General features: G+C 48.6%; 1 protein-coding gene across 7 annotated transcripts in view; it reads left to right on the top strand.

Annotated features, from left to right (window-relative positions):
* LOC138763170 (transmembrane and coiled-coil domains protein 1-like) overlaps window positions 1-17,467 on the top strand; it is a 69,249-nt gene that overhangs the window by 22,662 nt on the left and 29,120 nt on the right. For 4 of the 7 annotated variants that reach the window (XM_069936899.1, XM_069936898.1, XM_069936900.1 and 1 more), the window contains exons 3-5: window positions 6,828-7,525; window positions 8,953-9,088; window positions 13,513-15,687. In XM_069936899.1, coding sequence (XP_069793000.1) covers window positions 6,828-7,525; window positions 8,953-9,088; window positions 13,513-13,827 — 1,149 coding nt within the window. In that variant the 3' untranslated portion in view covers window positions 13,828-15,687. Of the gene's footprint in view, window positions 1-6,827; window positions 7,526-8,952; window positions 9,089-11,831; window positions 11,937-13,512; window positions 15,688-17,467 lie in introns of those variants that run through there. The other 3 variants (XM_069936903.1, XM_069936902.1, XR_011357361.1) reach the window with 3 other exon arrangements.

The raw sequence follows: 17,467 nt of genomic DNA, 5'->3' as shown, positions 1-17,467 counted from the left end.
TAAAAAAAAATTGTCATAAGGTGAAGAGAACACAAGACTTTTACTTATGTGCTATGGTTCCATTGAGATTGGCTGCTCTGGATGACTTTGTATGACCATTTATTTAGATCATCCATATCTCCCTGAAGCTTCTCTCTGTCCTCCCTGTTGCCCACACTACTGCCAGTTTAGTATCAGCTGCAGACTTGGACATATTCGACTTGCCTTTCATCAAATACTAGTTATTGATTGTGAATAGCTGGGAGCTGAGCACAGATGATGACCATGTCCCGTTGATCACAGCCTGCAAATCCCATAAGCTAATGCTTATTCAGAATAAGGGAATAACTCCAATACCTCATGCTCTCAATTTTACTGTCTGGCATTCAAATCCACATGAATAGGAAACCTGAAACTTTTCTGCTAATTAAAACTACGAATTGCACCCTAAGCATCAGATACGATTTAAAGTTAAACACAATGGTGGGGTTGAGTTTTCTTTAAGTTGAACTTGTACAATCAGATGACAGTAAACTTGACTTGATTTGAGTGCAATGCATAAACGTGCTGTAGAAAGTCAGCAGGTCACGTAGGAAGTAAAAGGCAGTCAATGTTTTGGGCCTTAGCCCTTTGTTGGGAATGTGGAAAATCAGACAGCCTCCTGAATAAAAGTTTGGGGACAGTGGGGGAGTAGAAGGGGAAAGGACAGGAACACAGGCTAATAGTTAAGAGGTCATCAATAGATACAAGAGGAAGGGTAGAAGAGAAAGAAGCTGAGAAGTGATGGGAGGAAGTGGCAGAGTGTAACTCTCTGATTGGGAAGGTAAGGGGGCAGGGAACTGGAGCAAAGGAGAGCGGCATGGAGGAGGACAGACTCGGGGGAGGGGTTTAATGGTAATTGGAGAAGTAGATGTTAATATCATCTGGTTGGAAGGTTCCTCCAGTTTTTGGGTGGCCTTGGTTTGGCCATGATGGATGTGTCGAAATGGGAATGATGTGTGGAATTGAAATGGTTGTTCTTGCTCTTGCAGAAGACAGAGTTAAAGCACTCAATGAAGCAATCTCCCAGTCTGTGTCCAGACTCCCCATTGTAGAGGAGGCTACATTGGGCACACAGGATGCAGTAAATGACACCTACAGATTTACAAATGAAGTAATGCTTCACCTGGAAGGATTGTTTGGGGTCCAAAATGGTGGTGAGAGGGGAGGTGTGGGTGCAAGTGTAGCATTTCTTGTGATCGCAGAGGTCGGCATCAGGTGCTGAAGGCTTCCTGATTGTGTTGGAGGTTTGGATCTGGAGCTTGGGTTGCTGATAAATTGAACAAGAGTGAGAGCTGCAGGAGTGCTGGAGGCAAAACCACAGACACTAAGTGACTCTGAAGGGATTCTTTCTTCTCTTTCTCTTGTACTGTAATGGGCACCAGGCAATACTAATGGCGACTTTTTAAAGTTTTTAAAGTTTGTTGTATATATTATATGTTTAATATTGTTATGTGACAATAAAAAGAACCTTGAATCTTGATTGGTGGGAAGGGATGAGTGGATGAGGAAATTCTGGGGAGAACGGTCAATGCAGAAAGCAACCTGTCCAGACAGAAAATGGGGTATCAGAGTCAAACAGCATAGAACAGGCTCTTCGGCCCAACACATTCAGCCCACCATGTTGATATTCTCACCTACTCCTGTTTGCCTGCATTTGGTCCATATCCTTCTAAGCCCTTCTGATCTAAACGTCTTGAATGTCAAAATTGTGCCTGCTTTCCAATTTTCTTTGGCAGGTCGTTCCAGATACAGACGAGTAAAGGTTGTCCCTCAGGTCCTTCCTAAATCTTTCTCCTCTCAACTTAAACCTATACTCTTGTTGTAGAATCTGCACTAGGAAAAAGTCTGTGAGCATTCACTTTATTTTGTCAACCTCTGTTCACCCCTCAGTCTCTTTCACACGGAAATAAAAACCCATCTGATTCAACTTCTCATATCCCAGCAATATCCTAGTGAATCTGCTCTGCATCCCTTCCAATTTATTGATGTCAATCTTCTTATAGCTCAACAACACCTCGTACAGCTGTATCGTGACATTCCAGCTGTTGTACTTAAAGCTTGTGGATGTTGTCTGTGTGAACTTTAGTAAGGCCTTTGACAAGATTCTGCATGGGAGATTAGTCAGGAAGGTTCAGACGCTTGGTATTCATGGTAAAGTAGTGAACTGGATGGTAGAAGCCAGAGAGTGGTGGTGGATAATTGCTTCTCAGACTGGAGTACTGTGACTAGTGGTGTGCCTCAGGGATTGGAGCTGGGACCACTGTTGTTTGTCATCTATATTTAATGATCTGGATGATGATGTGGTAAATTGGATCAGCAAGTTTGCAGATGGCACTAAGATTGGAGGTGAAACCAAGAAAGGACGTACCTTGATGAAGCACTCAAGCCTGAAACACTGGTTATGTTATTTTACCTTTGCTATATAAAGGACAATATTGACCTGCTGAGTTTCTCCAGCTTTGTGATTTTACTAAGATTGGAGGTGTTGTGGACAGTGAAGATTTTCAAAGCTTGTAGAGGGATTTGGATCAACTGGAAGACTGGGCTGAAAAATTGCAAATTGAATTTAATGCAGACAAATGTGAGGTGTTGCATTTTGGAAGGACAAACCAAAAACAGACACAGTAAATGGTAGGGCACTGAGATGTGTGGTAGAGCAGAGAGATCTGGGAATACAGATATATAATTCCTTGAAAATGGCATCACAGATGTATAGGGTTGTAAAGAGAGCTTTTGGCATATTGACCCTCATAAATCAAAGTATTGAGTAGGGGGGAAAAAAGGTTAATCATAGACTAGAAGGGCCAAATGGATCTGTATCTGTGCTGTCATGTTCTATAATTCTCTGGTACCCTGGCCAATGAAGGCCAGAGTGTCAAACACCTTATCCACCTGAAACACCATTTTCAAATGTCTACAACTTGCTGTTCTACAACACTCTCCAGGGCCCAACCATTCACCATGCAAGTCCTGCCCTGGTTCAATATACCAAAGTGTCACAACTCGCACATGTTAGAGTTGAATCCTATTTGCTAGTCCTTGGCTCACCTACCCAACTGATGAAGCTTCTATTGTATCCTTCCTCACTGAACCACCATTTTTGGTTTCATCTGCAAATGTTCTAATTGTGCTATCTACATGGCCTTCCAAATCATTAATATAGATAACAGGCAGCAGTGGGCCCAACACACCACTGGCGCAGGGCTCCAATATGAGTGACCACCCTCCAGTACCAGCAGGCCAATTTTGTATCCAGTTGGCTGGCTCAACCTGGATCCTATGTGATCTATCCTACTGGTCCTGCGTACCATACCAACAACTTTGCTAAAGTCCACGCAGACAACATCAACTGCCCTGCTTGCATCAGCTGTGGTGGTCCCCACTTCAAAAAGCTCAATCAAATTCATGAGATATTGTCTCATGTACAAAGCCATGTTCTTAATTGAGTCTTTCCCTTTCCAAATGCAGATGAATCCTGTCTCTCAGAACCCTTTCTTCCCACTGATCTGAGACTCACTGGCCTGTAGGTCTCTGTCCTTCCCAAACAAATGGATACTATTAGCTGTCCTCCAGTCTTCAGGAACCTCACCTGTGAGTAATAAAATTACCGAAGTCTCTGCCAGGGGTCTGGAAATCTGCTCCCTTCCCTTAAGATCCCAATATATACCTGGTTTGTCCTCCTTTATGCAGTTCAGGAACAATAACCTCTTTGTATCATGGTCCAGATTTGCCATTATCATGAGCATTGCTTGGCACCCCTTACAGTCAGAGTCACTGAGTATCCTTGGATTCGCCTCCATTGCTTCCGCAGCCTCACAAGATTCTAGTTCCATTCGATCCAAACCTCCTACATGATGAGGCAGCCTTCAGTGCCCAGGGCCATTCTGGAGCCCTCCTTGCCATCAGCATCCTCTTGAATCCTGGTTACATTACCTGGTTCTCATGAGCTTGACTCCAGCATCCCGCAGCCTGTAGTAAGTCCTTTAATCTTATTGCCTAGAGCGTGTGTGGATTCTTTGCCTGAAAATCACCAGCACCTTGCTGCCTATGTGTGTCCTGCAGTGGCAGAGCCCCTTGGTGGTCTGCCACCATGGTCACAGTACTTGGGGCGGAGTCCACTGTTTCTCCTTCATAATGGTAGTGGTAGTATGCTTTATTTGTTGCTTTAAGAGAAAAATGAGACATTTCCCCAAACCCATATAACAATTACAGCATAGAAACAAGCCAGTTCGGCCCTTTTAGTCCATGCCAAACACATTCTCCCACCTAGTCCCAATGACCCGCACCAACCTCATAACCTTCCATATATCCCTCTTGTCCATATATCTATATATCTATCCAACATTTCCTTAAATATTAAAATCGAACCTGTTTCTACCACTTTGGCCGGAAGCTCATTCCACACTCTCACCACCTCTGAATGAAGAAATTCCCCCTCACGTTTCCCCTATACTTTCCTCCTTCGATCTCAATCCATGTCTTCTTGTTTGAATCTTCTCCACTCTCTATGGAAAAATCCTGTACACATTGACTCTATCTGTCCCCATCATAATTTTAAATACCTCTATCAAATCGCCCCTCAGTCTTCTACGCTCTAGGGAATAAAGTCCTAGCCTGTTTAACCTTTCCATGTAGGTCAAACCCTGAAACCCAGGCAACATTCTTGTAAATCTTCTCTTCACTATCTCTATTTTGTTGATGTCCTTCCTATAATTCGGCGACCAAAACTGCACACAAAATTCCAAATTTGACCTTTTACAACTTCATGACATCCCAACTCCTGTACTCAATACTCTGATTTATGAAAGCCAACATACCAAAGCTTTCTTCATCACCTTATCTACATGCGACTCCACTTTCAGGGAATTATGTACCAGAATTCCTAAATCCCTTTGTTCTACTGCACTCCTCAATTGTCCACCATTTAATGTGTATAACCTTTGTTGATAAATCCTACCAAAATGTAGCACCTCACACTTATCAGTATTAAACTCCATCTGCCATCTTTCAACCCACTCTTCCAACTGGCCTATATCCCATTACAAGCTTTGAAAACACTCTTTGCTGTCCACAACACCACTAATCTTAATATCATCTGCATACTTAGAATCAGATTCCTCTCTCCTTTCAAATCTAGTTGTCCTTCTACCCTAATCTCTACACTCTCACCACCACCCCCCCCCCCCCCCCACCCAGCCAAACAAGTTTTAAACCCTCCCCAACAGATCTAGTAAACCTGCCTGCCAGGGCATTGGATTTCCCCCTCCAGTTCAGGTATAGCCCATCATTTTTTACGTGGAGCTAGATTTAAAAAAAACAGATCAACAACTACAAACAACGTAGGAACAGAAGCACCAGGTCTAAAAGAAACGTTGCAAGCGACTCCTGTGCCGCCAACTTGGGCCTTAGCCGCCACTATAACCCCGCAGGACAGTGAAATATAAAATTATGCTCTCTATCTTATACACACACATCTCTGATTACACACAACTACTTAAAATGTATATTTAAAAAAAAAAGTGCCACAATACATTGCTTTTCAGAGGTTGCACCATGGTTACAGAAGAGACTGGTTGATGTCTTTAGATTTAAAATGTCCGCTAGAGTCCATTCACCAAATCTGAAGAGGTCACTGCAGGCTTATACTGCACCACCACCAAGGCCAGGTTAACTGGCCTCTGTTGGACTCTGGATGTTAGTGTTACTGGTACCCTGAGCCAGTCTGCTGCTTTCCTGGAGTTCGCAATCCCTCGAGGCTGCTGCCGAGCTCAAGTATCAGCGTAGGACCACGTGAGGGAGTGTTGTGTATCCGTTTCAAGGATGCACCAGCAGCGTCGTTTTTTTTTGGAGGGGCTCACTGTCATGAAAAATGTTGGACCCATTGGGAAGGAATGCAAAATGTTTGATGGATGGGCAGAATATTTTGCCTGACCTTTTTGGTACACTTAGTCCCAAGTACATGAAAGCAGTCACCAGGAACACTGTGCTGCGTGCATGCTTGATCCCATGCACGCCATTGTGGGAATCACTTGATGGTCCTGGTGCATTGGCAGGGAGCAAGAGGCACTGAGTGTTGAGAGAAGCAAAGCACCCCACCCCCAACATATCCTCTCATAGATGCACTCAGTTGAGGGAGTGAGGGATGTTGGGGGGTGGGGGGGGAGAAGCATCAGGATATGAAAAGGAGAGGAGGTCAAGTGACACGTTCTCATCCCAGCGGCAAGCCAGAGGGAGGAGGGGTGGTGCTGATGGGGCCTGACCCAGTCAGAGGGAGGGAGGAGTTGATGGAGCCTGTCCCATCCGGAGGGATGGGGGAGCTGACAGGGCCTGTTCCAGCCGGAGGGAGGGGGGAGCTGACAGGGCCTGTCCCGGGAGGGGGGGGGGAGGAGCTGACAAGACCCTGTCCCAACCAGAGAGAGGTGCAAGCTGACGAGACCCTATCCCAGCCGGAGGGAGTGGGGGGGAGCTGATGAGGCCTTGTCCCAGCCGGAGGGAGGGGGGAGCTGACAAGACCCTGTCCCAACCAGAGAGAGGTGCAAGCTGACGAGACCCTATCCCAGCCGGAGGGAGTGGGGGGGAGCTGATGAGGCCTTGTCCCAGCCGGAGGGAGGGGGGAGCTGATGGGGTCCTGTCCCAGCCAGAGGGAGGGGAATTTGGCAGGACGTATCCCAGCTGTTGGGGGGGGGGAGGGTGCTGAGCGAGGGGAGGCTGATGGGGTCTGTCTCAGCCGGTGATGAGGCCCTGTTCCCCACATCTCTGAGCCTTGGCATCGCCTCAGGCACTGAACAGATGCCTGATTTGTCCAGCAGGTGGAACGGCTGCAGGCAGATGGGGGCCTGGACCCACAGAGGAAGAAGGCAGCCATCGCCCACCTGCGGCAGAAGGTGCTGAAGCTGACGGAGGAGCTGAAGGTGGAGCAGGCGGCCCGGGATGGCAACGTGGCTGAGTACCTGGAACTGGCTGCCAGTGCTGACCGGCACCAAGGAGCCCGTGTCAAGCAGGCATTCGAGAAGAAGAACCAGAGGTCGGCCCAGGCCATCCAGAAGCTGCAGCGCCGGCTGGAACAGTGCCGGCGTAAGCTACGGGACACGGAATGGAGTGGTGGCCTGGCGAAGCCCCGGGACGTCGACTCTGTGCCACACCGTAGATCAGGCAGTGTGGACAGCATTCCTGCCCTTAGGGACTCACTGGATGAGGAGGAGGAGGATGAGGAGGCCCTCCGGGCACCATGCCACCACGGAAAGCCACAGCCCGGCCCTGGAGATGGCAGTGAGGAGGAGTGCTCGAGCGCCACATCTGGCTCGGCCGCCAACAGTGTGTGTGGAGAACCCCTGGAGCCTGCCCAGTCCAGGCACAGCTCCCTCAGCTGCTCGGGCCTGTGGCAGCAGCTACAACAGGTGAAGGACACACAGGTCCAGCTGGAAGAGACCTTCGATGCTTTGAAGTCCCATCATCAGCGAAGGTGCACACTGTTGCTGCGATCTTTGCAGGAAGAGCGATACAGGTAGTTATACACAAATGTGTTGGAGAAATACAGCAGATACTATGGTGTCTATAGGAGGCAAAGATGCATACAGATAACTAATGTTTCGGGCCTGAGCCAATCATCAAGGTATGAGCAGAATGCTGGCAGGTGCCTGATTAAAAAGATGGGAAGAGGAATGGGTAGGAGGAGAAGCACTGACCAACAGGCAAGAGGCCAGAGGTGGATGGGGATAGGAGGACAGGAGGGTAAAGATGAGAATTGATTTGGGGAGGGGGTTAGCTCTGTGTATGCAAAGCTGGAGAAAAGGAGATAGAGGGACAGGGAAAGAGAGAGAGATAGAGAGACACACACAGGGTGGGGAGCAAAGGGGCCAGAGAGATAGGGATGATTGCGATGGGTGGAGGTGTAATGGAAATGGGAGAAATTGATGTTAATAACATCTGGTTGGAGTGTGCCCAAATGGAATATGAGGGTTTGTTCCTCCAATTTACGGCTGGTCTCAATTTGGCAGTTCAGGAGAACATGGACAGATATAACAGTGTGGAATAGGGTTGGGAAATTAAATGGGTGGTCACTGAAGGACCAAAGCAAAGATGCTCAGTGAATTGATCTCCCAGTCTGTGTCCAGTCTCTCTGATGACTCCCCTTTTGGAGCAAAACAGATAGTGTCTGGATCTGTGCCAGTACACACAAGCTGCAGGCTTGAATTACCCTTATCCTCTGCACAGATCCAGAAGGTGTACTGTCCCGTTTTTGGACCCCGCCAAGACCACTTTGACCCAGTGCCCCTGTCACCTCCGCCATTGCGCAGCCCTCCTGCCCGTTCAACCTCTCCATCCCTTCCGCTCCCCACCCCCTCTTACCCAACCTTCTCCACGACCTTCCCAGAGCTCACCGCCCACCTCCCCTGCTCACTGCTGACCTCCCCTCCAACCTGCCCATCCCCCTGCTAAATTACAGGAAAAAAATGATATGGCACCACTAGAAGTTCTAACTTCACAGCTTGTTCAGGTTATATGTGATTATGCAACAGATTCCACAAAGCAGGTCCCCTCCCAATCCCTGATCAGTTTCCACTTTTGGATCACCTGAGCTGCTGTTCGCTGGGTCTGTGACCTCAGAGCTGATAGATCCTTCATTTCTCAGTCTAGACACTGTGTTCTGACTGTATCTGCCACATCCCTGACCACAGCAATCAAACCAGTGCTGACAGTGTTGCCTCTTTGTTCTCTGCTGTGCTGGTTTTCTGCTCATCTCCCTGATTCACCAGGCAGGAAGTACTTTCCCTGGGATAAGGGAGGAAGTGCCTGTGATGAGCTTTTCATCTCTTCAGGAAAGTAGTGCTTAGAAAACAGAGTCGTCTTGTCGAGCCCGTCCCCAACTCAGGTTGAGGGCGTCCTGGCTGTAACCATGCATTGACTGATGTACACCACTGTCTGTTATAGGTGTGAGCGGCTTGAGGACCAGCTCAATGACCTGACAGAGCTTCACCAACATGAGATCCTCAACCTAAAGCAGGAGCTGGTGAGCATGGAGGAGAAGATTGCCTACCAGTCTTGTGAGAGAGCACAGGACATCCAGGTCAGTCAACAGACATGCTAATTGAGCCAGAGAAACCCTCGTTCTTTGCCACTCGAATCCCACTGTCCTGCTCCTGAGACCCCGGTGTGTCCTGCATTCATTTCATGAATTCCTGCAGATAGTGCAGACATATAATAGCTTTTTCCTATTTCCCCATTTGCCTGCAAGACATCAACACTTCCTCTCCACCAGCCCCCCTCAACCCTCCTCCTTGTTCGTCCCTCACCTTTCCATGTCCCTCTGCCAAGCCCTATGCCCTCCCCTTCCTGCCACTATCGTCTCTTTCCTCGCCCTCTCCTGTTGCTCCACAGATTCCCTTTTCCCCATATGGCTCTCCATCCTATTCTCGCCTCTCCCCTCATTCCCCATGTGAAACGGAAAAGTTTAGCAAGGCAAGGCTGGGTCCTGACAATTTGACACAATGGGGAACAACGAGATGGCAAAGGAGTGGTCTATTATTTAGCATTGTTGTTCATGGAAGAAGGCATAGAATTTGCTGGATATCAGAGAATCAAGGATTCACCAAGAATGAGGAATCGAGGATACAACAAAACATAGCAGAGTCATAGATTTGTACAGCATGGAAACGGGACCTTCAGAGCCTCCATCACCACCCTCTGATCACTACTACCCTCTGTGGAAAACTCCCCCCTCACATCTCCTTTCAATCTCTCCCCTCTCAACTAAAACCTCTGCACCCTATCTCGAGGAAAAACTCCCCCTCACCACTTCTTTCACTCTCTCACCTTAAACCTATGCCCTCTGGTTCTGGACTCCTGATCACCGGAGAAAGACTGCCTTTCCTGTTGCTATCCCTCATTACTTTAAATGTCATCAAGGTCACCCCTCAGCCTTTGATGGTCCAGTGAGAATAAACCCAGCCCATCCGATCTTTGAGTATAATCTTGTCCCTACATTCCAGGCAGCATCCTGGTGAGTTTTTTTTCTGCACTCTCATCACCACATCCTTCCTGGAGTGTGGTGATCAGAAGTAGCCGACTCTGCAGCCAGTGTTTTGAACGACAGTAACATGACAATCCAATTCTTTTTCTCAATGTCTCAGCCTATGAAGGCATGCATGCTGAATACCTTTCCCCAATACCCCAGCTTTCTGTGTTGACTATATCATCAATCTGTGGACTTGCATCCTTGTCTCTATAACAGCACTGACAAGGTTGCTGCAATTTACTGTGTATATCTTGTTCGCATTTGAAGTCTCAAAATGCATTTCCTGGAAAATCAGCCCAGCTTTCCAGCTGATCCATGACACTCGATAACCTCATGCCACCTTGATAACTCTGCAACACACAAAAGTGCTGGAGAAACACAGCAGGTCAAGCAATATCCACAGAAAGTAAACTGGTAAATTGGTAACTAGTAGATGAAGATGCTGTGTTTCTCCTCTATTTTTATGTTTTGCTCTACAATCCTAGTATCTGCAAACTTTCCTGTTTAACCTTTATTATATGCTACTTCATCAATTTTTGTGAGCATACTTGTGTCTTAATCAACCTACACTCTCAAGACCAACAAGCACGTTCCCAGCACCCATCCCTATGATACACCACTGATGTATCCAGTTTTAGATCTAGCTTGCCAGCACACCTCAGGCTCTGTGTGCCCTCACCTTCTTGTCCAGCTAACCACGTAGGACCTTATTCAAAGCCACCTAAACCCGATGCACTGCCCTGTCTTCAATTTCCTTAGTTAGCAAGCAGGGTGATTAACATGTTGGTGAGATTGACAATGCTCCATTTCTGTAGTCAACATACCAATGTACTGGAGAAACGCAGCAGGTCATACACCATCCATGGGAAGCAAAAGGCAGTCGGTGTTTCAGTCCTGGCTTCTTCGTCAGGAATCCTGAAAAGGGCTCAGGCCTGAATTGGATTACCTTTTGCTTCCTGTGGATGCTGCGTAACCTGCTGAGTTTCTCCAGCACATTTGTGTGGTGCACTCGACCCAAGCATCTACAGATTTTCTTACTTAACTCTATATACCTAGAGTTTTACAAGAGCTGATTATCCAGAATTCCAAAGATTCAGGAATTGGAGATTAACAAATATAGAATCATCTCGCACAGAAACAAAATGTCCCAGACATCCTTATCCATAGATGCTAGAACATTCCAGCACAGTACATGCCATTCAGCCCACGATGTTGTGCCGATATCTCAAAACCTGCTCTACATCAATCTAATTTTCCCTTCCTCACACCCATCACCCTCCATTTTTCTAATCATACCAACTTAAAAAAATATATAATCACTACCACCCAGATTCTCCCCCACTGACATTTCCACCACATCCCCAGCCTCCTTTCCTAAAATCAGCTCTGGTACATCCCTCTCTCATGAGATAAGGGTGGGGGAGAGAATAAAAACAAAAATGGTAGAGGTAAGGAAATTATTGCAGCCCCAGCGGCCGGGGTCTAGTCCTGGCCTCCGGTGTTCTATCCAGGTTATGTACCTCTCACTGTAATGGTGGGTGTTTCAGGTGTTCTGGTTTCTTCCTGCATCCCAATATTCTGCTGATACAGTAGGCCTTTCATTTGGGACCATAAACATTCCAAATGAGAGTTGAGTTGGCTGGGGGTGGGGGGGGCGGTGGCGCGGGGGAGCAGGTGGGTGGTGGATGAGGCAGGACCAATCTAGAATTGTGTAAAATGCCTGCTTGACAGTTGATGTGAATTCAGCCTGGGTCTGTGCTGCATGAATTCATGACTCTGCCTTTATGAACTACAGAAGGTGCGACATCATGTACAAAAACGTTGGTCACCCAGCTCTAGGAAGGATGTCCATAAGCAGGAAAATTTACAGAAAGGATTCACGTGGACATGACCAGGACTGGTGAGCTTGACTTAGAAGGAGAGGCTGGATTGGCTGGCATGGTTTCCACTGGAGTTTTGGAGGTCTCATGCACAGGATAAGGGTGACTCACATCTGGCATAGTAAAAAAAAAAGTATTTGTTCTGCAAGCAGCCCAGCAAATCGGCTCTAACATGAATACAGCAAGACAAAGCAGAAGAGCTCATTACTGTGCATAGTGTTACAGCAAAAGGATCCATTAGTAGGAAGCAAGGGCAGCTTGGGAACACAATGCTGAGGTTCATTCAGGAGCCTGAAGGCTGTGGAGAAGAAACTGCCCAATAACTGGGCAGTACATGATTTCATGCGATTGAACCTGTCAGGGAGATTGAGAAAGAATGGCAGCGGGAAGTGCTGATGGATAGCCACAATCGTGTCCCCAGCGTAGGGGAGTCTGAAACCATAAGGCTTATGATTAAAGTGAGGGGGGCAAGTATTAGAGGGCAATCTGGGGTATATATTTCTATGGAGGGTAAGTGGAAAAAGCTTCCAGAGAAAGTAACAAAGGCAGTTGCCAATGCACCGGTTCAAAGACCTTTGGGCAGGTTTGTGGATGGGAGGGGTTCAGAGCCACATGGGCCACTCGAGCATATGGCAGTAAGGACAAATTGCTCACACAGAGGATGGTGACCATTTGAAATGCTTAGTCATCAGGAATGAAGAGGCTTAGTCATTCCAAACAGATTGACCGGGGGTGTGGGATGTGGTTTAATGTGAAAAAAGTTGCTGAGGAAGTGGCTCCTTCCCCCGCCCCCCCGGGCCTCCTTGTCCCTCTTCCCACGCCCCCAGACCTCCTTGCCCCTCTTCCCACGCCCCTGGGCCTCCTTGCCCCTCTTCCCACGCCCCTGGGCCTCCTTGCCCCTCTTCCCACGCCCCTGGGCCTCCTTGCCCCTCTTCCCACGCCCCTGGGCCTCCTTGCCCCTCTTCCCACGCCCCTGGGCCTCCTTGCCCCTCTTCCCACGCCCCTGGGCCTTGCCCCTCTTCCCACCCCCCCCCGGGCCTCCTTGCCCCTCTTCCCATGCCCCTGGGCCTCCTTGCCCCTCTTCCCATGCCCACGGGCCTCCTTGCCCCTCTTCCCATGTCCCCGGGCCTCCTTGCCTCTCTTCCCATGCCCCCGGGCCTCCTTGCCCCTCTTCCCATGCCCCCCGGGCCTCCTTGCCCCTCTTCCCATGCCCCCCGGGCCTCCTTGCCCCTCTTCCCATGCCCCCCGGGCCTCCTTGCCCCTCTTCTCCCGCCCCCCCAGGGCCTCCTTGCCCCTCTTCTCCCGCCCCCCCGGGCCTCCTTGCCACTCCTCCTGCCCCCCCCGGCCTCCTTGCCCCTCTTCTGCCCCCCCCGGGCCTCCTTGCCCTTCTTCTGCCACCCCCCCCCGGGCCTCCTTGCCCCTCTTCTCCCGCCCCCCCCCCCGGGCCTCCTTGCCCCTCTTCTCCCGCCCCCCCGGGCCTCCTTGCCCCCTCTTCTCCCGCCCCCTCAGGCCTCCTTGCCCCCTCTTCTCCCTCTTCCCTCCCACAGACCGGGAGCCCCACTCCTCCTTACTGACTGATAACTCCTGCCCCCACAGGAGTGCCTGGAGTCCTGCCAGACCCGCATCTCTAAGATGGAGCTGCAGCAGCAGCAGCAGCAGGCAGCTCAGCTGGAGGGGCTGGAGCAGGGCACAGCCCGCACACTGCTGGGCAAGCTGATCACTGTTCTACTAGCCCTCATCGCCGTGCTGCTCGTCTTCCTCTCCACCTTGACCAGTTGCCTGGTGCCACTGATGAGGACGGGAAGCAGAACAGTGTGCACCTTGCTCTTGCTGGCCTTGCTGGGGGCTGTGTGGAGGAACTGGGCGGCTATCAGCTGGCACATGGGCCTGCATGTTTGGTCTCCCACTTGATCCCAAGCTCAGACTGCAACCGGTGCGTGTGGACACAGTGGATTTGTTTACATTTGATCAAGACTACACTTGAAGGTTCACATGAATCTGACTGGCTGGAAATTTGTGCAGTGACTGTTTGAGATCTGTTCTCCAGCATAGGTCCCAAAAGACCCAACACCTGGCAACCAGAGGCTTCATCGCCTTGGGGGAAGGAGAGAAACAGCAACAAAATCACTGGAACTTTGTGCACAATCTCTATGTCTTGTTACAGAACTGTTTAAAATTTGGTTTGACTAGATCCAGTCATGCAGTATTGGACATGTATATCACGGTGAGATCAGGCCCATTTCACCTTCTGGAAGATCATAGCGATGTTTATTTGGTAACTGCTGTGGCCATGACCAGCTCCTGTAGGAAGCTGGTGGGGCAGTGTGGATAGGGAAGAGGGTGGCACAGTGTTCTGTGCCGTGGAGTGATGGTGTGTGCAATTACTGAGGAATCTTCCTTCTTGCCTTGAAGCTCACACACTCCACCCAACATCCCCATCCCACACACTTCGACTAACGTACTTGAAGAGTGTGTTACACTCAACTGTCTCAGCGCTTCCCCACTGTTTCCAGAATTGATTTGTTTTTATTTTATGACTTTTTATTTAATTTAAATAATATGTTGAGTCTATTCAATGAACTAGCATGCAAGCAATGGCGATCCCATCCCTGAATCTATCCCATCAGGTTTTGGACAATCCCATCTCCCATTTCTCCCATCCATGAACTTGTCCCTATAGGTTTGGGAGCATCCTATCTCATCCCATCTCTGAACCAAGCTCAATCCATCACAGATGCTGGGCACTGCTCCAAATGGCTCTGTAATTCCACCCCCCCCCACCCCCCCGATGAGATTTAATGGTTGGATTTGTTCACAAGCACACAATGGACACCTGCTGAGTGTTGCAGAGTGATCTCTGTGCAGTTAGGGTTGCCCCTGGCCTGTGATGTAAGGCTTCTTCAGTCACATCAGTTGGTTGGAGACATCCATCTCTTCCCCTCAATGACCTGCAGAGTGCCCCACATCTGTTAACACTTGGGCCAAGTGCAATGCACAAATGTGCCGTAGAAACTCAGCAGGTCACGCAGCTTGTACAGGAAGAACTGGATAACCAAAGTTTTAGGCCTGGGGCCTGTTTTGTATAAGCAAAAACATCAACCTCCAATTTTGTTAACCCCCTCCCTTTGGTCTCTCTTTCCCCCCCTGTCTCCTTTCCCCAGCTTCACACCCCCTTCTCTTCCATCACCTATTAGAAAGTACCCTCTCCCCATCACTTCTCAGCTTTTTTCTTTTCTATCCTCCCACCTATGATCTACCTGTTAGCGTGTGCCCTTCCACCCGCCACCTTTTTATTTAAGTTCCTACCTGTTGTTGTTTTTAGCTGATGAAGGGTCCTGGCCTGAAATGTTGATGACTTCCTATGCATGCTGCATTACTTGCTGAGTTTCTCCAGCATGTTTGTGTATTGCTCTTTACCTGCTGTGAAAGTGCGAGCTGAAACTTGTTCTAGTGTGGTTAGCAGGACTTCAAGATCAGGCATCCCAAGACAATTGCCGGAGGTTGAAAAAGCAGGGAATCTAATGTGCAACCAGCGGCAAAGTGAGGCTTGTTATAGCTGCTGTTATAGTGTTTCTTTGGGTTGAGTGATGGATAATCTGAGCCATTGGGAGCAGGAGACCCTCACTACAGTGTGTGCAGAGATCTGGGGAAGTTCCAAGTGACACTCAAGGCATTAACATTGTACCTTAGTTTGCAACTGCTGTTTGCATCTAATTACATCACATCTTGTTCACTGTACTGTACTTTAAATAAAGACCTTGCCTCTATTAATCCTTTGTTAAACGTCCTTGTGAAGGGTCGATTGGGATGAAGATGGAGCTATTTGTTCAGTGTCCACCTTCCTCCTTAAACAGGTTGCTATTAGTTGCCTGTGTTGCAGTGAAGGGCAGGATTTCATTCATTTTTCACATTGTCAAAGGTGATATAGTTGGTGTTTCTAGGCTTGGGAATGAAGAACTGCCCAGGATTCTGTCCTGATTGATTTGGGTATAGCCTGTGAATGCCCAGAGATGTTGGTACATCCACTCACACCCTCTTCACCAGACCAGGGGATGATGGCTCAGTGTGACCTGTGAACACATGGAGACAGTGGTACATCCGCTCACATTCCTTCAGCAGATCAAGGGGATGATGGTCAGTCCTGTGGACCTGTGAACACAAGGAGATGGTGGAACATCTGCTCACACCCCTCTTCGCTGGACCAGGGAATCCATGGCCCAGGATCATCAGAAGTGAGCCGATGGGGGATGGGGAAAGAGTTGCTGGCGGGCTAAAAGCAGAGAGCCAAGATGGATGATGCTGCCAGCGGTAATGGAGGAGAATGGGGAGCAGAATATCAGTCCAGAGTCAATGTGGGAGCCAGAGCATTCAAAACTTTTCCAATCAAACATCGAGCGTTCCTGTGAACTCTGTCCTCCAGTGCTGAAACCTTCCACTGCAGGAATAAGTTTACCTCATCTATTTTCTGTCCCCTGTACTGCTGTGGAAATCCACGTGTCACAGGTAAGAGAGTCCTTTCAGCTGATTTAGAATGCCATGTTGTATGGTGTGAGACAACTACAATCCTTAGATGGAGGAACAGACAATGTCAGTCTGTGCAGCCTTGATCTGCAAGTTGCTGAGTGTCACCCTGTCTGTGGCATGGACAGGTGGTGTTGAAAGGGCAAGCCCAAAATATTCCCAACAATCTACTGCTCTGAACTAAAGTGATGCACTTGTGTCTACATCTAATTCAGTACCCCAATTTTTTAAAAATTCTTTATTCACAATTAAATATTTGCAAAAAGAAAACTTCAAAGTTCTTTACACCCTTGGTGTCATGAACATACATTTCCATCATTACATTGTTACATTCATTTTCTATTTAGAAGCATTGCCACCACTGTTTCCCTTGGTCTCAGCCCTTCAATGTCCAGTAACAGAACTCCAAACTGTGGATCTTCCCCACAGCCTCCTTGTGTTGGCAGCACCCAGCCTCCATACTTCTACATCCTGGAATGTGCCTGTTGGCAGCATTCCCTCATCAACCTCACTTTGTGCTGAAAGACTAACAGGCTTCGGGCTGACCAAAAGGTGTTTTTCACCCAAGTGATGGTTTTTCAGCAATTCAGAAGTTCTTCTAGTGAAGAAACACCATACCTGTGAATCTGCAAAGGGTCATCTGCATCCGATGCTCTGCTTACATCAGAGAGATTGCACGCAAAAAGGGAGGTCATTTCATTGAGCACCTTCATACTGCAACAACAAGGACCTCCCAGTGGCCAACTATTTCAGTTCCACACCACCATGTTTGTGCATGCCCTCATGCACTGCCACACCGAGGCTACCCACAATGTGGGGGGTCAACACCTTGTATTCTATCTGGGCATACTCCAACCAGACAGCATTAATGTCCTCCCTCCCCTGAGTCTCTTCTCTTTCCCCATCCCTCTGATTCCCCTCCTCACCTCCTATCATAGAGCTACCCCCTCCCCATCACTTCTCTCCCACCTGGGTCCATCCTGTTATCCTGTGCCATTCCTCCCTCCTCTTCACCCCTTTTTTAAATTCA

This window comes from Narcine bancroftii, chromosome 5 (assembly GCF_036971445.1).
Source record: "Narcine bancroftii isolate sNarBan1 chromosome 5, sNarBan1.hap1, whole genome shotgun sequence".
Lineage (NCBI taxonomy): Eukaryota > Metazoa > Chordata > Chondrichthyes > Torpediniformes > Narcinidae > Narcine > Narcine bancroftii.
This window is presented reverse-complemented; position numbering and strand designations above follow the sequence as displayed.